The following is a 23,468-nucleotide window of genomic DNA, read 5'->3' as shown; positions in this document are numbered from 1 at the left end:
CAGTAGTACGGGGAGGAGGGGCAGAGACAGGGAAGGAGGAGGGGAGGCAGGAGTCAGACATGGAGACAAGGGGAAATCCATTTTCTGGTCCGTTGCGGGGTCCCGGGAGCGGTGTTACCCCAAAACGTCGAAATGTTGTCCAGCTGCGTTGGGTGGGCACAGGGGTAGCACCACCTAGAGAGGTTGTTTTAAGAATGGTATTCTCCCTTGGCTTTATCCCTGAAGATTTGTATGCATGCATACACCCTGTGGGAATCCCTGAATATGATATTAGTTTCTTAACAGGGCGAGGTTTGGACCTGTTTTGGGAAAAGTACACAGAGGTGCAGCATCAGGGTAGATGGGTGGATTTTAAGGCTGTCCCCATCAGTAGACAGGACGCAGTCCAGATTACCATTTTGGTACGTAATGAATCTCTTATGGCTGCAGACCTGTCATACTGGTTGGGACGGTATGCCGAAATTAGGACCCCATTAAGCAAAATACCAGACCAGAGTCGTGTGTGGGCGGGGGGGTGGAGTGCCCTTGTAAAATTAAAACAGGCAGGCTATGTCACCCAACATATACCTTCAGCCGCATACATTGGAAGGGATCGAATTCAATGCTTTTATGCAGGACAACCCAGACAGTGCTACAGGTGCGGATCTTTCCGTCACTTAAGCATGTCATGTACAGTGTTAAAGTGCTCGCGATGTGGTAGTACAGATCATGACACCAGCGACTGCACTACCATACGCTGTAACCTGTGTGGAGGCTTGGGGCACCCTTTTAGCAAGTGCCCACAAGCATCGCACAATCAGGTAGAGGAAGAGAGGAGGGGGGAGGAAGGGGCACAAGCAGAAACTACAAGGATACAAGGACAGAAGCGGGAAGCATTAAAGGGATTAATGGATAAATCAAATACCACTATTCATACAGAGGCAGGCACTAAGGGAAAGGGAAAGGGGGAGAAAAGGGCATCAGGTTTGGATCACATTCAAAGAAGGGGTATTTGTGAAAGGATGGAAGAAGGAGGTGGGGAGAAGGGGGGAGAAGAAGGGGAAGCATGGACCCTGGTAGGGAAACATGGAGGGAAGGGGGGTCGGAGGAAGGAGGGGAGGGGGCTAGCCCGAGCGGGGAGAACAGATATTCTGGAGAAGAGCCAGAGTAATCGATATGCAGTGTTTCAGGTTTCAGGTGAAGGAGAGGGTGATCTTGAGATGAATCCACCCCAAAGGGAGGTTTTGGAGGAGAAGAGGAGGGAGGGGAGGGGAGCAAGGAATGAATCATCTGAAAGACTTAACAGAGAGGAGCCAGCAGTGTTACCCCCAAGTCTAACATCACATCCTACTAGTTTAACGAAGGGCCTCATGCAGGAAATAGAGGAGGGTAAGGAAGGGATGAAAGGGGAAAGGGCTGGTCCAGAGGAAACCAAGAAAAAAAAGGGTAGAAAGAAAGCCGGGGAAGATGACTCAGAGTGGGAGGATTTGGAATTAGAAGAAATTATAGAGGATCCTGAAGAAATGATGGGGGCAGGAATATCTGTGAAGAGGGATTGCGGTGAAGAGATGAGGAGGGGTAAGAAATTTAAGAAATAAACCATGGCTGCCTTGTCCTTAATCTTTGCAACTCTGAATGTAGCCAGCATAAAGGCAGAGAGAACTAGATTTGTCGCCTTTAGCGATTTGACCCAGTGCAAGGTAGACTGCATCCTGTTGCAGGAGACTCATTTGGATTCTTTGCAGCTCCTGCACCGGGCCAAGAGAGATTGGAAAGGGGGGCCCTCATTCTGGTCTCTGGCCAAAGAAAGATGCGCAGGGGTGGCTATTCTTTTTGCCACCCGAGAAGTGGAGATTACGAGGGAAATAGAGGTGGAGATAGGGAGGTGTGTTGTCTTAGACGTTTTCATTAGAGGGGTAGCAGTGCGAATCATTAACTTTTATGGGCCCCAGATTAGTTGGGAACGCAAGCAGCTGTTGCTCCGGGTGAAACCGTATTTATATACAAGCAAATTGGTGGTATTTGGAGGAGACTTTAATATGGTCTTACAGCAAGCAGATAGAAAGGGGTCCAGGCGTCAGGTGGGTTATGACAGCCTCCAGCTGGCAACAATTGTAAAACAGGCAAGACTGGAGGTGGCGGGAGGGAAGGGGTTCACTTTTAGAAGGGGAGACACGGAGAGCCGTATTGACTGGCTCTTTGTAGGCGGGTTGGCTAAGTTTCAGGGGCAGCCGAATAGATGGACGGAATATTCAGATCATGCCTTAGTTTCCACAGTCTTAACAATATGCGAAGGGGCGCAGAAAGGCCCAGGATTTTGGAAACTGAGTGCAAAGTTATTAGAAGTAGAGGAAAACAGACAAATATTTGAGGGTTTTTTAGCAGACCAAGAAACACTATGGGAGGTGATGGATGATAAGGGAGCCTGGTGGGACATGGTAAAGGGGCGAGTCAAGGCCCTTTTCCGGTCCCTAGCCAGGAAGCAGAGTCTGGGGTTACAGGCACAGTGCTGTCGTCTTCGTAAGCAATTGGACCACGCGGTCTCCAACCATCTAGAGAAGGGAGAGATAGAAGCTTTGCAGGCCCAGTTGAGGCTGTTGCAATATGATCGATACGCTGCTTTGCTTCTGGAAAGGGAATATGGGCATCGGTATTCCCCGGATCCTTTCCAGAATTGCAAGGTAGCAGTAGGACACAAGGTCATTTATGCTATGAGAGATGAAGCAGGGCAGCGATTGACGAACCAACGTTCAATCGAGGCCAGGGTCATTCGGTTTTACACCCAATTGTGGGGGAAAGAGAGCTTGGTTTCTAACTTCATGCTATCATACGTGCAGAGTGCCCCAGGCTTGGAAAAGGTTTCGGAGGGGGAGATGGAACAACTGCTTAGGCCCATTACCACAGGAGAGGTAGATGATGCTATTGATACGCTATCAGCACGTACAACTCCGGGTCCCGATGGGCTGACCCCAGAGTTCTACAAAAAATTCCGTGTGGTCCTGATTCCAGTGTTAGCTGCAATTTTTAATAATTGTTTGCAGAACGGGCGTTTGGCCCCTTCACAGCAGTGTTCTATTTTGGTTCTCCTCGCAAAGAAGGGAAATCTGGAACTTATCGAGAACTGGAGACCCATAAGTCTTCTGAATGTAGATAGGAAAATAATGGCCAGGATTATTTACAACCGCCTGGCTGGGGCAGTGGGTGGTCTCTTGTCCTCAGCACAGTTTTGCTCGGTGAAGGGGAAAGGGGCAGTGGAAGCAGTTTGTACCATCCGTGAAATAGTGGAAAGGAGTCAAGGTGGGACAAAGGGAAAGTATTTGCTGACCCTTGATCAGTCTAAGGCTTTTGACAGGGTGTCCCAGGAGTACCTATGGCTAGTGCTTCGGTGCTATGGGATACCCGACCAGTTTATAGGGTGGATCCAGACTTTGTATCGCAATGCAAGGAGTAGCACTCTAATAAATGGTTGGGTGGGCAAGAGCTTTGCAGTGAGGTCAGGGGTACGGCAGGGGTGTCCCCTCAGCCCCTTGCTGTACGTCCTTTCCTTAGATCCTTTCCTCAGAAGGTTGAGTGGAGGGTTTAGCGGTCAACTAGAGGGCATCTCTTTGGGTTCACACACATGGCGATGTGTCGCCTACGCAGATGATGTCACAGTAGTAATCAGTAGCAAGGAGGAAGCCGAGCGAGTTCAGACCTGGATGGCAGAATACACACAGGCTGCGGGGGCCCAGATAAACCAGGATAAGAGCTCCGCAATTTGGGTAGGACAGGGCAGACCAGCTTTCAAACTTCCCAGTCAGTACCCAGTAGCAAGGGATGAAGTACGGATCCTGGGTCTCTGGGTAGGCAGACAGGACTATGATACGATCAACTGGGAGAAGGGGCTGGGGAGAGTCGAGGAAAGGGTGGCCCAGTGGAAATCATATAAGTTGCGGTTTGTGGAAAAACTGCATGTCATTAAGACCTATCTGATACCCCTTCTCCTGTTCATATCCAAGGTCTGTTTACTGCCTATATCGTTACATGCCAGAGTATACAGCTTGTTTTTCCAACAGCTATGGGGGAACAGGATGAATATTATCCGGAGGGAGGTGACCTATTTGCCCAAAAGGGAGGGGGGGTTGGGAATGGTCAACCCTGTGGTACATTTTAGTTGTTTCTTTTTCCAACAAAATCTGGGAGGGGTCTTGCGGGAAGGGAGGCCGGCTTGGGCAGACTGCATGGCCTCCTGGCTTCAGCGGTACTTGAGGGATTGGGTGAGGGGAGGTCAGGCAATGCCCCTGCGAGGGAAGGCGGGATACTTGCCACAGTACATCTCACCTCTGTTGAGATTGGTGAAGAGATGGGGTATCACAGTACAGGAAATCCAGAAGGAGGACAGGAGGCAGCTACAACACCGCATTATTCAGACACACTTTTCAACACGTCTAGCCTTGAGGGACTGCCCAGGTCCAATACAGGAGGAAGGTCTGGCTTTCCTCAATTCATCACGCCTCCCCCGGAAGATTGCGGACATGGCCTGGCTGACTTTCCACAGCCGGCTTTATGTTCGAGCTAACATGAAAAATAGAAACAGCAATGATCGTAAGTGCCCGAGGGGGGAGTGCGTGACGGAGGATGAAACAATGGACCACTTCCTCCTCAAGTGCCCGTTCAATCAACAAGTCTGTCAGGCAGTAGCCCGCCAATTAGGGATTCCTTTCTTCCACCAGCTATCTTATGCAGAATGGGCCTATGGAGGGTTTCCAAAAGGAAAGGGGTGGTGTAGGGAGACACTGTATATCATCGCTGCAGCCCTTTGTTACTTCCTGTGGCAGGCACGCTGCCAAGCTTCATTATATCGGAAGTGGCTGTCTGTACAGGAGGTGGCAGGGGATGTGGTACATTTTGTCCAGCAGCTGGCAGTGAGGGAGAAGGAGCATTGTTCTGGACTACAGTGGGCAAGGCATTGGAGGGGTTTTTCGTTTCAGCCTCCCTGAGTGGGAGGGTTTGTTGAGGGGCGGGGGTATTGGCCAGTAAGGTTTTATTTATGTATTAGTTAGCGGGTTTTATTGCTTGTTTTATCGCTTGTTTGTATGCTTGGTTTGTCTTGTTGCAAGTTTCAATAAAGACAATATGACACACACACACACACACACACACACACACACACACACACACACACACACACACACACACACACACACACACACACACACACACACACACACACACACACACACACACACACACACACACACACACACACACACACACACACACACACACACACACACACACACACACACACACACACACACACACACACACACACCCTCCTGACTATTTTGCAGTCCATAGTGGTCTAGTGGTATATTTAGGGCTCTACTCTCAAATTAGCTGCTGTGACCTCTTACAGCAATCTCATAAGATTGCCACAGGAAGTCATGGCAGACATTTTAAGAGCTAAGTCAGATTGGGCAGGAGTGACTGGGGATCACTCTTTCCCTTGACTACACCCCTAGACCACCAGGCATTTTAAGATAGGCCCTAGGGGTGTACCTACAGGTGGATGGAGGGGAAGGAGGGAGACAAACAGGACAAAGCACAAATGTTTGGCTTCCACCGAAAACACATGGTCAATTTCGTTCGAAATCAAAACCATGACCTGAAATTGAAACTAGGCAGAAAAATGATTTTGGGCCAGCTTCAGCACAACTACTAAAAGTGAAATTTGGTCGGCCTCTAAAAAAATGTACGTACTTTTACATGATCTGGTGTATTAGGTTAGTCCAGTGAATAGGTGACATGCATCTACTTGTTGACATGGTTACCCCAATACTTTGCTCAGGATTGAAACTCTAATCATCCAATATTTTATCATTATATTGCATCTTCATATTACATAGTTATTAACAAGCATTTTGAGAGATTAATGGGCAGGCAAAGAACATATTTTGAAAACAGGTTGGAAACCATTTCATGTATTCTCAGGGCAACTATTTCAAAAGAAGGATTTTGTTTCAATTTTTCTACTATCTGGCATTTGGTAAAAATGGGAAGGCACTCTTTTTTTTCACAGAAATCCTTTCAGTTTTTTTTTCTAGGCCTTCACATCTGTAGATGTGACCCACTTTATTTTTTTCTGTTGTAAGGAAGAGTGTTACAGTCACTTTGCTTGAGTATCTGATTCTGAGTTTACTTATAAAGTACAGTGAATTACTCTGTTCGGATGTTTAACAAATTCTCATGTGGTTGTCTTAATATGGAACTGCAACTAAATTTGTTCCATTATGTGGAAGAATATGATATTTGGTTCCCTTAATATCTCCTGCTTCTTTCTTTCTTTCTTTCTTTCTTTCTTTCTTTCTTTCTTTCTTTCTTTCTTTCTTATTTCCTCCTCACTCCCTTTCCTATTTTTTATTTCTGTTTGTTTATATTTTTGACAGTTTCGGCATGAACCACGATGGTATTGGAAACTCCTGTGGGACCAAAGGTCATGAAGCAGCAAAGCTCATGGCTGCTCATATTACAGCCAACACCAACCCCTTCTCCTGGTCTGCCTGCAGTAGGGACTATATTACCAGCTTTCTAGAGTAAGTATTTCTGTAGGAACATGTGTCAAGTAGGAATGAGCTTAGATTTTATTACCCCCCCACCACCACCACTATAAACCTATGCCTTTAAGTTACATAAACACTTCTTTGGGGTTTCTCTAAACCACTCTCATCCTTCCAAGCTTGTTCTTAACTTGCCCCATCCCCAGAGTTCGAATGGGGCAGGAGCTTTTCCCAGTCTCTCTGCTCTACAGCATCATCCCTTTTGGACCCTGGGGATTAGGTAAGTTAAGACGGTTGCAAGGAGTAGATGACATGGAGAAGCCTGAGAAGCACTTTTACAACTGTAAGGTACAAATTTAATTGATGGAGGGAAGGAGTTGCTAGTAAACTGCTTTAACACTTGGTATAAAGCGGTATATAAAATTAATAAATCTAATCCAAAGTGCATGGCTTCCACTATGATGTTTTCATGTGTGCTTTTAGAAAACAGTGTGCACTAAAACAAACACAAGGGGGAATGAAAAAAATGAAATGGAAAAAAAAACCCTAATCCCCAACAAAAAGGAAAAAAGAAACCAAGGAGGTCAGGGGAAAGAGGTGAATAGCTCCAGAGTGTGATACTTGATATAGAGCTGTGTTGACCAGCTCCATAAGTTTACTTGCCATGCAATTATTTTGTTTAATGACTTTTTTAAAAACAAATTTGTACCTTCCTTATCATCCTGCTAGACCAGTCCAGATGAGTGAGCTGTACCCCACAACCAGCAGATGGAGCCAAAAACACTAAAAGGTCAGCTTCTTGGGTTCTGCGCATGGACAGGGAGCCTTTCCAAAAATTCTACCCTGGAGGATCTGGATTTCAGTTTTCTACCTAAGAGCCTAAATTTATCTTCCAGAACCTCCCTCCCACATTTTCCTATGTCATTGGTATCCACATGTACCAAGCCATAGGTTCCTCCTCAACACTATCTAAAACCTTATCTAGGTGACACATGATGTCCGCTACTTTTGCACCAGGCACTCTCATGGCCACCAGCCACCCAGCTATCTAGTCTAACCCTTCCCTCTTGTGCAGAAGCTCCTGGAAGCACATCCTCAATGCAAGAGGATATTGCATCCATTGGTGGGCAGGTTCTGGCTACAGGGTTACTTCCTACTTCACTAGGGTGATGCTGTCCTTCTAGGAGACCTCTCTCCTTCAAGGCAGCACAAGGGCTGCCAGACTGGAAGTGGGACTTCTCTACAATGTCCCTGTAGGCCTCCTCTATGTACCTCTCTGTCTCCCTCAGCTCCTCCAAGTCTGTTACTCTATCCTTAAGAGAACAGATTCGTTCTCTGAGAGGCAGGAGCTCTTTGCATGAAGCACACATATAGAAGCACACATATATAACCTCTCACCAACTGAGAGATAATCATACATGTGACATTCAGTGCAAAAGACTGGATAGCACCCCTCTTGCTGCTGGACTGCTGTCTGCATCATTGTATTATTGTGTTTTTTTAAAAACTTCTTAAGGTACTAGGGATTTTAGAATAATATAAAAAACCTTAAGATTATATGGAATATTGTGTGATTTATTTAGTGTTTGCTTCTCAGAAAGTAATTAAATGTAATTAAAACTCTAATGAAAACTTCCCTCTTGTTATCCTAATTAGAATAACTGACTGTTAGTTAAGACTATAAAAGAAGAGATGATCTAGGGGTGGACAGGAGTTGGGGAGAGTGGGTGGGAATAAAGACTGAACTGAGACCTGCTGTGCCTTCTAGAGGCTTTCAGTTAATGGGAAAAAGGGTATGGAGCCTAGTTAATAACGTTTGCTTTTTGAAATTCTGTCTTTATCAATAAACCTACCTTACCTCTTTTAAACCCCAATCTTTAAATCACCAAAGCACAGAGTATAATAAATGTTCACTTACCCAGAGAAATGTCCTCTTCTCTCAGATCTTCTCAGAAAGTTTAGACTTGATTCTTCTTCAGAGTCTTGACTCCCTGGGTCTCATTCTATGACCTGCAGCCTCATGGTTGAGTCCTTTGCTATGGAAAGCTCTTGAGGATTGGTAGACAGACCTTTCCACTGATTAAGGATATTGACTGGTCACTCCTTGCCCCAGCCTTGACTTGGTGAAGCTGAGCTGGCAGTGCAGTGAGCTAAACCTGGGATGTGTGCCCCGTCATCTCCTTTCTCCCCTCCTCCAGAAATGGAAGATTTCAAGGGCAACTGCTTGCCCTGGGATTTGTTGCATGGAGTGTTGCCACAATTTGGGTTTCTACCAGGTACTTGTGACCTGGCTTGGCCACTGTTTGGAAAACAGGATACTGGGCTAGATGGACCATTGGTCTGACCCAGTATGTCTGCTCTTATGTTCTTATGATTGTTAAAAAAAAGAAAAAAAAGAATAGTAAAATGAAAGCAAGATATTAAGCTAATTCTGCCTTAGGCAGTTGGGGAGCCCTTTAGGGCAGAGATGGGAGTAGAATGATGAGATCCCCTGAGCTGCAGATTAATTGCTTCAGGTTGGCATCGCCATGCTGGGAGCATGACATGCACAGTTTGCTGGAGTCAGTGTGTGGCCAACTCCATTGGCTGGTTTGTGCTGATGAGCTGTCACTAGGGCTTATTCACCACTTAGAGAAGCTGTTGCGACCAGTTTCCATGCTGTGACAGGAATCAAGGAACCTCCCAATCTCTCTGTTGCCATCTAAAGAGACAGGCTGTTTTTCTGGAATGGCGCCCTGTTCAATGCCACCCAGCCTCGAGTTCCCACGCTGGTTGGGGGGGGGGGGGGAGGGTCTTCTGCTCCTGGGGATGTCCTCCTCCTTTAAGACTGATTCCTCATTTCCTCCTGGCAAGAGCAACCAGCAAGTTTTGAAGATTGTTTGGTAGCTCTTCTCTAGCCATTCCTTGGGTTCAAGAACCTCCTTCTCCTCAAAGGGGTGATAGTGGGTGAGAGGGGGAAGCACAATTGAATCACAAATATGGAGTCAAAGAGTAGCCTTATTGTTAGAGCAGTGGGCTGAGAATCAGGGGAGCCAGTTCAGATCCTACTATGTCTCCTTGTGACTTGGGCAAGTCACTTAGCTCTCCTTTGCCACAGGTACAAACTTAGATTGTGAGCCTACAAGGGATAGGGGAAAATGCCCATTGTACCTGAATGTAACTCACCTTGGGAACAGGTCTGAGCTTAATAAATAAATGTAAGGGGTGAAAAGTAGTTCAGTAGGTTTCATCCCCCTTGGCTTAAGAGGGTTTTGATAGGGGATGTGCATGGGAGGCTCCCCTTTTTTCTTTTTCATTCCCCTTCCTTTTAGGGTTACAAAAGGGGGTAGATGAAGGCTACAGGGATCATTTAAGCAAGGTAGCACACGACAGCTCCAGTTTGCCCTAGCTATTTCAGTAGGTCCCTCATACACATGGTACTTTCTCAACTAGTCCACCAAGTGGGGGGAATAATGGGGAGAGGTAGTCTGTGAACCTGGCTTTCTGCCCTTCTGCCCAGGCAGCATGCCCATTGTGCCTTAGGGCCCAGTTGGCTGGAGTGGCATATTTTAAAAAAAATTAGGTGCCTCCTTGGTACCCTGGCATGAAGAGCCATCTTATCCTTACAGGTATAGGGAGGGGCAGCTGGAGGCTATGAGAGGCAGTGAATGTTTTGTTTGACAGATAATACCTTTTCTCTCCTCAAACCCCAGGGGTTGGGCAGTAGGCAGTAAAGGCTTCTTACAGTCCTCACTGAGATGGGCCTGAGGCAAGGGTGGTAGGTGCCCTGGGCAGTTCTCCAGGCTACTGCCTCTCCCCCTCCATTCTCTTCAAGGCCTTTAGGTACTTGGTCATCTGAGCATCCATCATAATCACTTCTATACCATACTTCCTAGTTCATTTGAGTGTAAATGCATATTTGGCCATCAGAAATTATACAGTTTAAATTTTTCCTTGTATTGATATATACCTAATTTTGTTTATGTTTATTTAAAACTTAATAAATTGCCACTCCTAGCCCAGGCCATATCACAGCAATGTACATAGTTAAAAATTAAAAAGTTATGAAAATAATGCCAATAAATTGGACAGACACACTCTCACTTTAAAAAAGGTCAGGTGGGCCAAAACAGTCAGGAGACAGAACACTGCAATGCCAATATTGCCCCTATCACAGCGATCCCACATTTCCAAATGCTAATCGAAAAAAATTAGTCTAAATTGTTTATATGTAGTCTCAGAATCAGTCCGCCGTCATAGCAAGACTGACCAATCGTAACCTGAGCTCCCCGCCGTCCAGCAAGGGAGCTCAACCGTAACAAACTGTAAGCCACACTGAGTCCGCAAATAGGTGGGAAAATGTGGGATACAAATGCAATAAAATAAATAAATAAATAAATTGGAAGAGATAGAGAGTTCCACAGGTTAGGTGCAAGAATAAAATAGTCACTTTGTCTTGTAGATTCAAGCTTGGCTCTACTGGGGCCAGGTACAACCATTCAATGACCGTAATAATCGGGGAGGTATATAAAATACTGTTAGACAGTCCAAATAATCTGGGATACCCTCATATAGAGCATTGAAGGCCAGGGTGAGAGTCTTGAACTGAATTTGATAGAATACTAGAAGCCAATGGAGTTTACAGAATAGTGGTGTCACATGATCTCTTTGAGAAGCTTTACGCAGAAATCTGGCTGCTGTATTCTGTAAAGATTGAAGTCTCTTTAAGCTAAATTATGTAATACCCACATACACAACGTTGCAGTAGTCAAGCCAGGAACAAACATAAGCATGATAAATAATGTGTAACACTTTCATGTCTAAAAATTGACAAACTGCAAGCTGACAAAGAGCAAAAAAAACAATTTAAGAATTGATGAGATCTGTTTGGTAAAAGTCAAATGAGTATCTATGAGGATCCTCAGGTAACCAGGTAATTAAATTAATCTACTGGTGAAAATTGCTTCCCTCCCAAAAAAGGTAGTAACACTGGGGGAGGGGGGATGATTAGTGATCCAACAAACTGTAGTTTTCTCTTCATTAAGGACTAAATGATTGGCCTTTAACTAGGAAGCAACCAAGTCCAAACAACTCTGTAGAAGATGGAAATCCGTAGCTTTAGGAACGATATAATTAATTAATAGAATATCATCCCCATAAAAATATGTAGCGATAACCTGCCACTGTATCAATAAAGGAAGAGGACTAACAAAGATATTAAATAATAAGGGAGACAATACTGATCCCTGTGGAACTCCGCATTGTAGCGGGAAAGAAGAAGAAGAAGATTGACCTAGGAACTGTAAACGACCAACCCCGAAGAAAAAAAATGAAACCTACTACTACTACTACTAGTTATCATTTCTATAGCGCTACTAGACGTACGCAGCGCTGTACACTTGAACATGAAGAGACAGTCCCTGCTCGACTGAGCTTACAATCTAATTAGGACAGACAAACAGGACAAACAAGAGATAAGGGAATATTAAAGTGAGGATGATAAAATAAGGGTTCTGAACACGTGAATAAGGGTTAGGAGTTAAAAGCAGCATAAAAAGGTGGGCTTTTAGCTTAGATTTGAAGATGGCCAGAGATGGAGCTTGACGTACCGGCTCAGGAAGTCTATTCCAGGCATATGGTGCAGCAAGATAAAAGGAACGGAGTCTGGAGTTAGCAGTGGAGGAGAAGGCTGCAGATAAGAGAGATTTACCCAGTGAACGGAGTTCCTGGGGAGGAATGTAGGGAGAGATGAGAGTGGAGAGGTACTGAGGAGCTGCAGAGTGAATGCAATTCTTATTAACCTATAATTGCATTGTTTGAATTGTATGCGGAAACGGATAGGAAGCCAGTGAAATGACTTGAGGAGAGGGCTAATATGAGCATAATGACACTGACGGAATATTAGTCATGCAGCAGAATTTTTAACAGATTGAAGAGGAGAGAGATGGCTAAGTGGGAGACCTGTGAGAAGCAAGTTGCAATAGTCTAAGCGAGAGGTGATAAGAGTATGGATGAGGGTTCTGGTAGTGTGCTCAGAAAGGAAAGGGCGAATTTTGGTGATATTATAGAGAAAGAAATTACAGGTTTTAGCAGTCTGCTGAATATGTGCAGAGAAGGAGAGGGAGGAGTTGAAGATGACCTCAAGGCTACGAGCTGATGAGACAGGAAGGATGAGAGTGTTATCCACAGAAATAGAAAATGGGGGACCTTATCTGAAATACCCATACCTCTCAATCTGTCAAGCAAAATCAAATGGTTCACTAAGTCGAATGCTGCAGAAAGATTTAATTACCAAAGCAATAAACCCCTTTAAAATCTCCCATGAAGCTCATTAAGCAGAAAATTAGGAATTGTTTCTGCACTATGACCTGTTCTAAATCTGGACTGGTGAGGGTAAAAAATTTGTGATGACAATGTGTGTAAAAGAAGCTGATTATGTAACTATAGAAAGAAAAGGGATTGTAGACACTGCACGAAAACTATTGGGGATGGAAGGATCTAATTTAGGAATGGGGGATTGGTTCTGGGAGTTTGTAGAGCTGTCAGTTCTGTTGCTTGTTTGCTGTGATATCCCTTTTGGAGCCACTGCCCAAGGGAGTGCTTGGTCTTGCCTAATTGGTAGTTGGTTCCCTCTCTGGGTTCTACTGCTGTCTCATACAACTCTAACCTCAAGGTGGCCAAGGCCAGGGGTTTAGGCTCCCTCCTGAATGCAGGCAACGGTAAGGTGGCAGAACGCGGGGGGGGGGGGGGCAGTCTTTAGGAGCCTCTTTGTTGGAGAGTTTGAGTCTTTGCCTTACCAATCTTTTCTTCTTCTATAGTTTCTGTCTTCCAGGTAGCTACATGCAGTGGATCCAAGCCTTTACTTCTCCACTTTCAGTGTCACTCTTCAGTGTCTTGTCAGAGGGGCATGAGCAGATCTTGCGGTGCAACATGAATCTGACTGGGCTTGGGGATTTGGCACATCCCAGTCATGTGGGGTGGAGAGTCTCTGACTGGCCCAGCACTTGGGTTTGTTGTGGGGCACAGTACCTTTAAGGACCTTGTGGTTCTTAATAGCAGTTAATCCTGCACAGTGCTGTTTCTTTGTTTTGGATCTAAGGGCCCTTCAGACCTTCAGTGGGCCAAAGACTCTAGCCTTAGAGAAGTTTATCTGGCTAGGAGGATTGGTCCCCAAGAATGGCTTGCTTGCCTCTTAGCCAGGATGGTTATGGTGCATACTGGCTGCGAATACTTTTCAGGCGAATTCTGTTACCCAGCTTGGGACACTCTTCAATCCTTGTTCAGTCTTCCCTTGCTTCATTTTCATAAGACAGTCCACATTGTGGCCTTAAGGATGGTAGATGAATAATTTGAGGATTTTTTAAAACCTAGAAGTTCTTAAGATTGGAATCCTCTCACTTGCATTTCATTCAGTCTACATTGCAGTTCTGTAAGGATGTGCCCAAAATTGCTTGTGGACATGGTTGGTAGTGCTTATTGTTCAATAGTGGGATGCTCAAGTTGCCCTTTGCATTCAATGGAGAACAGTTTCTGTGCCGGGTATGTTGGCTTTCTGGGTCATTCAAAGGGTTCAGTGCTTGTAGGTCTCCCTCCAGAATACTGTGATCATTGCTCTTGGGAAGTCCCAGGGTAGTAGTCCAAGAGACTGGAGACAATGTATTCTTTTGGTTGCCGCTATTCTCATATTAGGCAATCGCTATGGGAAGTTGTCACCTTGATAGGTCAGTGTATATTGTGGTTTGATGTTCGTTGGAGCTTTAGTACCTCCCACTTGCCTGAAGTGGTTTAGCAGGATGATAAGGCAGGTAAAATTTGTTCTTAACTGCTAATTTCCTTTTCTTAAGTCTTTCTAGACCAGTTTGGGACCTGCCTGAGAATACTACAGCTGGTCTTTTCCCATTGGTCTTATCTGGTGACTGTGGGAACTGCAATGCCCAGGAGACAGTTTCGCAAACCTGTTAAAATGGGAACCTTATATTCTAGTTCTATAAATTTGCTCTATGATGCCATTCTTGAGTGCTTTGCTATAGTGCTGCGCTATAGGGTTGCACAATAGGGTAATGCAATAATTTGACTGTGTAATGTTGCCTTAAGTGGTGGCATTGCATAGTGATGCTGCATTAGGATATGGCTTTGAGTGCTATCATATTGTGCTATAATGTTACACTATATTCTTAGTCTGTAATGTTATTTCAGAACCTGATTCATAATACTATTCCAGTTATGCAGATATGCTTTATCAGTACTGTAGAGGCAGGTTCCAGTACTCCATCACTCCTTATGCTAGTGATGATGTCACTTTTTTGTCAGTGTTCTCTGCCTCCATCTGTTGGTTAGGGGGCCATAACCCACTTATCAGGACTCAAGGAAAGGAAATTATCAGGTAAGAACAAATTTCACCTTATGTATGAAAAAGATGTAGTTGGATAATTTTTTTTTTTACCTTTTACAACTAAGAAATGTGAAGGCCTGATACTCAAACGATTTATGCTCCTAACTTTAAGAGTTATGCTCATAAATTGAGCTCTTTGAAAATTTTCAAAGGCTAAGTGCCTTAGTAAATTTCTCAAACTTTTACCAAGCGGATATTATTCTAATTGATTTAAAGGGGGCAGGAGAGCCCCCTGCCCGCTTAAATTGATTATGTCCACCCAGCTGCTGATATTCAATGGCATTTACCCAGAAGTGCTTCTGAATATCGGCACTCACTGGCCAGGTCACAAATGGGCAGGTCAGGGGTAGTACAGGGGCGGAGCCATGGAGGAGCTGGGAGTTATGAGGGTACCGACAGTATTCCATGCCGGTGCCTGCATAGCTAAATGGGCATGTTAGGAGCATAAAAAGTGGGTGGTAAAAAGGGCTGATTTCGGGTAGGAGAAAAAAGTTAGGAGCTTATCACTGATTTTCAGCACTAGGCTTATCAATTAGGCTCATAAATCTAGGCAAATGAATGGAAGATTTATAAGTTAAGATGGATTTGCATCTGAAAATTTAGGCTGAGAATAGGGTACAAATTTAGGAGCTCAGCTTTCTTTGACTATCAGTGTTTAAGGATGCTTTGAATTAAATGTACATGTGCCAGGTATTGCTGGATACATTAGATTTGTCTGAACACCAGTCAAAACATCTTTAGAATACTGTTGGTTTGCATTTAGTGATGAGACAGATTATATGCTAGTTCTTGTAATGAAAAAGCTGGATTCATTTTTATTTGATTTAATACTTGCAAAAATAATGAACTGATTTTGCTATGTAGCTCAAATAGCTTAGATATCTCTTTCTGGAGATCTACAATAACAATTGGAAGACGTTTAAAATGGCTTATGCTCAGGACTTAGGGCCAGATGCACTAAACTTAACGAGCCTTTAATGAGCCATTAACGAGCAAGTAGTAAACCCTGGCATGCACTAAAGGCTTCTCCGAGCCTTTTTCCGACGATGGTAGCAGCTAACGAAAACGGAATGCAGATGAGCAAATTGTGTAGAAACCCTATTGTAATGAGATGCACTAACATTTTCCGATTGACTTAACGCTGGAAAATCTAACGAGAGGTCTGTACCTCTCATTGGGGCTGCGCGGGATTGAAAAACTGCTACAAAAGTAACAAAAACAAAAAATCGGGGAAAAAAAGTCAAGTGCTCATCAGGGACGTCCTTTATGGACGTCCTTCACTCAAAAACAAATAAACAAACAAAATAATAGCGCTCTGCTTCAAAAAAGACATCTATTTTGGCCATCATTCCCCCCCCCCCGAAGACGCCGCGCTGCTCACCCCTCCGATGTGGCTCGATCCAGAGGACAGTGCAGTTGAGGATGCCTCTCCCAAAAAATAACCGTCCATTTTGACCGTCATTCCCCCCCCCCCCCCCCCCCCGCAATAATAAAAATGTCTTTTTTGGCCGTGCTTCACTCAGCTGAGAGACTGTGATTGGCTCAGAGACTTCCAGGTCTCTCAGCTGAGTGAAGCACGGCCAAAAGGGACGTTTTTATTATTGCGGGGGGGGGGGGGGGGGGGATGACGGCCAAAATGGACGTTTTTTTTTTGGATGGGCATCTTCAACTGCACTGTCCTCTGGATCGAGCCGCATCGGAGGGGGGTGAGCAGCGCGGCGTCTTCGGGCTGATTCAATTGTGTTTCTAACTGGTAAGTCGATTAGTTCAGACATATAGCTGGGAGCTACACCATGTATTATTCTGTGAACAAAGGTACAAATCTTGAAAGCGATAAGTTCCTTGATTGGTAGCCAGTGTAGTTTTTCCCGGAGGGGTTTTGCGCTTTCAAATTTAGATTTTCCATAGATAAGCCTGGCTGCCGTGTTCTGAGCAGTCTGTTGATTCCTCAGGGGTCATACACGTCAAAGATGATGCCATTGCCCAGCAATTCCAATTGTACTACAACAAATTATATGATTCTGAAGTTCAATTTTCTGTGGGGCCGTTTGGGGAATTTGGGAACCATCTATAGATGTCTCTCAAAATCATGCTTTAGAACAACCAATCTCCCATAAGGAGATCCTAGATGCCATTCATTCTCTTTCTCCAGGTAAGTCGCCAGGAAATGATGGTTTCACTGTAGAATTTTATCAGAGGTTTGCGGATTTTCTGGCGCCCAAGCTGCAAGCCCTCTATAATTCTCTCTTATTGCATGAGGGTCAAACTGGCTCCTTCCACCAATCCACGATTGTTGTTATATCCAAACCAGACAGAGACCCGTCCAAAGTTGAGAATTATAGACCTATTTCTCTGATTAACATAGATAACAAAATTTATGCAAAAATCTTGGCTCTCCGCCTTCAACATATTGTTCCAGACATAATCCATAGGGATCAGAATGGGTTTACAGTAGATAGATTGGCTAGCGATAACTCTAGACTTTTCTGGAATATTCTGGCGCATGTTGAGGGCTCTCGTGAGCCTTTTCTAGCGGTTTCACTTGATGCCGAGAAAGCCTTTGATAGAATTGAATGGCCTTACTTGTTTCACATCTTGGCTTGGTTTAATTTTAGCCCATCCTTTATTAAAATGATTAAAGTTTTGTATACTAATCCAAAGGCCTCAATCTCAGTGAACGGTAATAATTCTCACTTTTTTCCTCTTAGAAGAGGCACAAAACAAGGCTGTCCATTGTCACCTCTCCTTTTCAACATTGCCTTGGAGCCATTAGCTATACTGTAGCTATTAGAGCTCACTCGCATATTTATGGTGTCTCTGTTGGAGGGGAGATGTTTAAACTTTCCATCTATGCTGATGATATATTGCTATATACCACACCAAATTCTCTTCCCAGTGTATTGGAAGTAATCAATTCTTTTTCCTCTCTGTCTGGTTATAAGATAAACTGGTCTAAGTCAGCCATAATGCCGCTCAATTCCTTCGTGCATAGAGCTCAGGTATCTCAATACCCATTTTCCTGGGAGCCTCACAAAATTAAGTATTTAGAAGTATGGTATTCCAAATCTGTCGATCAAAGTCTGTCCCTCATTAAGGACCAAATCTTATCTTTTACTGCTTCCATCCTAAATGTATGGTCTCCGCTATATCTAACGTGGTGGGGGAGGGTAGAGGCTATCAAGATGGTTCTGGCTCCAAAACTAAATTACATTTTCAGTATGACCCCCCTCTCCTTTCCCAACTCACTCTACAACAAGCTTGATTCCCTCCTAATTAAGTTTTTATGGAGGCAGAAGCCTCCCCGCATTGCGCTCAAGAAGCTTAAATTACCGAAAAACTTGGGAGGTCTTAATGTTCCTGATTTTAAACACTATCACAAGGCTTTTCGGCTTGCCCAGTCTTTACGGTGGTTCCAAAGGGAATTATCTCATCTCACGCCTTGATGGCATTTTTTTGAGGCAGCGTTGGTGCACCCTTGCCCTTTATCTCTTCTCCCGTATGCAGATTTGTACCCCTATACCAGACGCATTCGGCTGTTAAAAGCCTCTGCCTCTGATATCCGTATGTTTAGGGCTGGCCTTGGAATCCGTGCTATCTCTTTGGAGGATATATCTCTCTGGTATAACTCTGGTTTTCCAGCTGGTCTCCTGCGGTCTCAAACAGCGGAATGGCAAGAGAGGGGTGTATGGCAGCTGTCGCAACTGTATATTGCTGGTACTCTGTTATCGCCTGCTGCTCTGTCTGCATTGTATAATGTTTCTTTGCTAGATTCTGGCACATGGAAGGACATCTCCACATATATTTCAACCTTTCAGGTCTCCAATTCACTTATCTCGAATCCTTCAGAGTTTATCTCCTTTTGTCACACCATTACATCAGGTCGTAAGAAGGCTTCTCTGCTATATAAAAAACTTCAGGATCTATATGCCGATGCAGTTGCTCCATTGAGGATGACTTGGGAAGCGTAATTTGGTTTGGATGTGTCTGAATTTGATTGGTCTACTTTCTGGGTTAACTCCATACGTCCCACGAAGTCAGCAGCAATATCTCAATCCTCATATTTCATCTTCCACAAAGCCTATTGGACTCCTGCTCGAGTGGCCAGAATCACTAAGAGTGTCAACTTCAACTGCTGGTCTTGTCAGGAAAGAGATGGTTCACTGGCCAGTGGCGTACCTAGGGTAGTTGACACCCGGGGCCGGTCATTTTTTAACACCCCCCCCCCCCCAAATCCAGTACTAGGCATGCCGAGAATACAAAACACTCAGGACCTATAGAGCAATTCTACCATACCATAAGCAGTCATTTCTACGAGTCACACAAGGAAAAGGAAAGCATCTTAAACACTACAGTGAGCACTAGAACATCAATTCACCTATTGTAAAACGAAACCAGACAGAATAGTACAGATTGTAGATCCTGCACAGTCAATGCCAACTGAAAGCCATGTCTTTTTCACAAACACAGATACACCCTAATCCACTATAGAATAAGTAATCATAAACTTTCTATTTAGACAAAAATTAAACTGAACCCCCAATGCCAGACTTTGCATACAATGCAACACCACAGAAACAGAAACTGTCCCCTAGTACTGTGCAAAATATAAAGACAGCAGATGTAAATTTGAAAAAAAAAACCTAACAAGTACCAATCACCACTTTACAAATTAACAAATAGAAATAAAACAAATATAGAAAGTAAAATAATACCATTTTATTGGACTAATACATTTAGCTTTCAGAGGCCAAAACCTCCGTCCTCGGGTCAGTACAGTATAGTGCTGTTACAGTATCCTATTCTGACCTGAGGATGGGGGCTTTGTTCTCCGAAAGTTAGTCAAAATGTATTAAAATTAGTCCAATAAAAAGATTACTTTATTTACATGTTCTATTATAAACATTTAACACATCTACAATACTTTATCCTAAAGCAAAAAAAATAAAAAAATATATTTTATTTACAGTTTGTTGTCTCTGGTTTCTGCTTTCCTCATCTTCTTTTCACCGTCTTCCTTCCATCCAGCATCTGTCTTCACTCTCTCTCTCTCTCTGCCATCCAGTGTCTGCCCTCTCTGCCGTCCCTTCCATCCACTGTCTGCCCTTTCTCTCTGCCCCTTCAATCCACCATTTGCCCTCCCTCTCCCATCCATCCAGGGTCTGCCCTCCCTCTCGCTCCCCCTTCCATCTAGGATCTGTCCCCTCTCTCTCTCTGCCCCTTTTTTCAGCCCTCAGTTCCAGCCCCCTTCTCCCCTCTGAACACCCCCACCCCAGTCCCCTTCTCTCCTCCCCTTCTCCTGTCTGAGACCCCCACCACAGTCCCCTTCTCCCCTCCCCTGTCTGAGACCCCCACCCCAGTCCCCTTCTCTCCTCTGAACACCCCCACCCCAGTCCCCTTCTCCCCTCCCCTTCTCCCCTCTGAGATCCCCACCCCAGTCCCCTTCTCCCCTCCCTTTTTCCCCTCTGAACACCCCCACCCCAGTCCCCTTCTCCCCTCTGAGATCCCCACCCCAGTCTCCTTCTCCCCTCCCCTGTCTGAGATCCCCACCCCAGTCCCCTTCTCTCCTCTGAACACCCCCACCCCAGTCCCCTTCTCCCCTCCCCTTTTCCCCTCTGAACACCCCCACCCCAGTCCCCTTCTCCCCTCCCCTTCCCTTCTCCCCTCTGAGATCCCCACCCCAGTCCCCTTCTCCCCTCCCCTGTCTGAGACCCCCACCCCAGTCCCCTTCTCCCCTCTGAACACCCCCACCCGAGTCCCTTTCACCCCTCTCCTTCCCCACCTCAGTTCCGTGAAAACCGGCGAAGCAGCGTCGCAGGCAGCGCCTCGTGCCCTGCTTGTAAAAAAAAAATCAAATCTCCTTCCTTCTCCTCGTCTTGACGTCTTGACGTCGACTCGGGCCTTCCAATCAAATTGATTGGAAGGCCCGAGTCGACGTCAAGACCAGGAGGGGAAGGAGATTTGATTTTTTTTTTTACAAGCAGGGCACGAGGCGCTGCCTGCGACGCTGCTTCGCCGTTTTTTTAAATGTGCGGCGCCACGGGAACGGCCACGGGAGGTGGCGGGAGTGGAGCACCCCCCACCCACTGGCACCCGGGGCGGACCGCCCCCACCGCCCCCCCCTTGGTACGCCACTGTCACTGGCACATATGGTTTTCTACTGTAAAAACGTCAGAGCTTACTGGCAACTAATTTGGTCAAAAATGTGTCTTATCTTTCATTTGCCTGAGTCCACTGTGCTCTCTTATGAGGTTGTGATCTTACGAGCTTCTTGTCCTACTATCCCTCTTTTGGAGTCTGATAAGAAATTGTATAACATACTGCTAGTTGTTGCCTTGCATTTAATTGTCTCCAATTGGAAAAATAATGTGTACCTGAATTATAATGAATGGTGGAGTTATGTATGCGTGATCAGAAAATATGAAACAATTTTGGCCCATAGACGTCGAAACATTAGGTCTGTTTTGAGGACCTGGGCTCGTTTAGACCTTTTTTGTCAGGAGCCACATAGCACTCCTTGACCTTGTGTAACCCTGCAATTTGTCTCCGGGTATTGCCATGGAACTTTGACTTTGATTATGCTTATGATTTTTTTTTTTTTTGGGGGGGGGGGTTAATTTCCGGGGGGGGGGGGGTTTTGTTAGATTTTGTGTTTACTTTTGTATTCTCTGTATGACAAAACCTTTAATAAAAATATAATTAAAAAAAAAAAAACTGCTCCAGGGACAGGACTTGTTGCTGCTGTATAACCTTGGCACAGCAGTTCACACCGTAAGACTAATCTCGCTGAAAACGTCCTTTATTTCAATAACCGCGTTTACTCACCGTTAACTGCAGATCAGAGGTTGTGCCCCACTGGCAATGAGTCTCCCTGGTACTAAGATTAGCGGTAGCTCAGAGCTGGCAGAATGGTGTACAATGCCCTCTTTCAGCAACATTCAAGGTAATAACTAATGTTCTGTAACGTGGCTAACACACGAAAGAGATCTAAAACGGACTTACAAAAATAGCCACTACCTCGTGGACTACCGGAAACAAAACAGGGCACACTCTGACCCAGTAGGCAGGGAGAAAAGCACCATGGGAGAAGAGCCTACCAACTACCAACATCGTGAGACTGTAACACAAGCTAGTGAAATCACGGAGCCCAATACCCTACACCCACCACAATGCAGTGCTGATGTGACCCTGCAGTGCACCCGAGAGCCACATCTGACCCAGGGAAAGGCTGTGAGAGGATCGAACACATTCTACTGTCATGGAGGTGGGTACGGAATTTGAGGGTGGCATAGAGGCTGGGAAATAAGGTTTTTCCAAGTGTTTTTTTTTTTTGCTGGGAGGGGGTTAGTGACCACTGGGGGAGTCAGGGGAGGTGATTCCCGATTCCCTCTGGTGGTCATCTGGTCATTTAGGGCACTTTTTTGGGACCTGTTCGTGAGAAAAAAGGGTCCAAAAAAGTGTCCTAAATTCTCGCTAAAACGCCTTTTTTTCCATTATCGGCCGAGTGCGCCCATCTCTGCTCGGCCAATAACCACGCCCCAGTCCCGCCTTCACCATGTCTCCAACACGCCCCCGTCAACTTTATTCGTTCTCGCGACGGAGTGCAGTTGAAGACGACCAAAATCGGCTTTCGATTATACCAATTTGGCCGCCCACGGGAAACGGACGCCCATCTCCTGAACATGGGCGTTTTTCTCCTTTCGAAAATTTTCCGATCTGACGAACAAGGGCAACCTTTGAAAGCTAATCAAGAAATGTATTAAGTTATGTCCAATAAAAAAAGTATCATCTTATTTTCTTTTCCATGTTTTATTTTGTTTGATTTCTATTGAAAATAAGCAGGATAGTCACCTGGAATGTGTGTGGGGGGTATTCATTCCCCCATAAAACGATCCAAAATTCCTCAATATCTCCAGCGACTTCATGCTGATGTTGCTTTATTGCAAGAAACGCATCTTTCTGACGTTGAACATGACAAATTAGTAAAATGGTGGCTGGGGGAATGTGTGGCCTCCCCTTCAGTGGGTAGAAAAGAGGGTGGCCATTCTTATTAGGAAAGGTTTGACAGCGCAGTGAAGTAACATTGTTAAAGACCCTGAGGGCTGTTTTATTTTTTGTAAAGCTATAATAGCAAGGCAGGGAGCTTTACTGGGTAGCATTTATGCCCCCAACCAACTGGACAATAATTTTTATAAACGCTTATTAGCGGTTCTTGCTGGGGAGGACTCTGTGCCCTTGATTCGGGGGGGGGGGGGGCAACTTTAATATGGCATGGGATCCCCAGCTTGATAAATCTCACCCTCCTCCCAAGACGAGGCCTTGGTCATCAAAAGGTTTACCGAATTTTTGCTCTGTGTTGGACATCTTGGATGTGTGGGGTGTTTTACACCTGCTGGATAGGGATTACACACACTTATCGAGAGCCCACGATACTCAATCATGGATAGACTACCTGCTTACCTCCCGTTTGCTTTTTGCGGAAATAGGTGATGCTCAAATTGGCCCATATGTAATTTCAGACCACTCTGTAGTTTGGATGCTTTCTCAGCCAGGGGATCGAGAGGTACGACTAGGCCTTGGTC

At 45.1% G+C, this 23,468-nt stretch overlaps 1 protein-coding gene across 1 annotated transcript in view; it reads left to right on the top strand.

The window, feature by feature from the left end:
- ADAMTS6 (ADAM metallopeptidase with thrombospondin type 1 motif 6) overlaps positions 1 to 23,468 on the top strand; it is a 648,820-nt gene that overhangs the window by 330,829 nt on the left and 294,523 nt on the right. The window contains exon 10 of the mRNA XM_030193183.1: positions 6,408 to 6,554. Within this exon, the coding sequence (XP_030049043.1) occupies positions 6,408 to 6,554 (147 nt within the window). The remainder of the gene's footprint in view (positions 1 to 6,407; positions 6,555 to 23,468) is intronic.

Source organism: Microcaecilia unicolor, chromosome 2 (genome assembly GCF_901765095.1).
Source record: "Microcaecilia unicolor chromosome 2, aMicUni1.1, whole genome shotgun sequence".
Lineage (NCBI taxonomy): Eukaryota > Metazoa > Chordata > Amphibia > Gymnophiona > Siphonopidae > Microcaecilia > Microcaecilia unicolor.
This window is presented reverse-complemented; position numbering and strand designations above follow the sequence as displayed.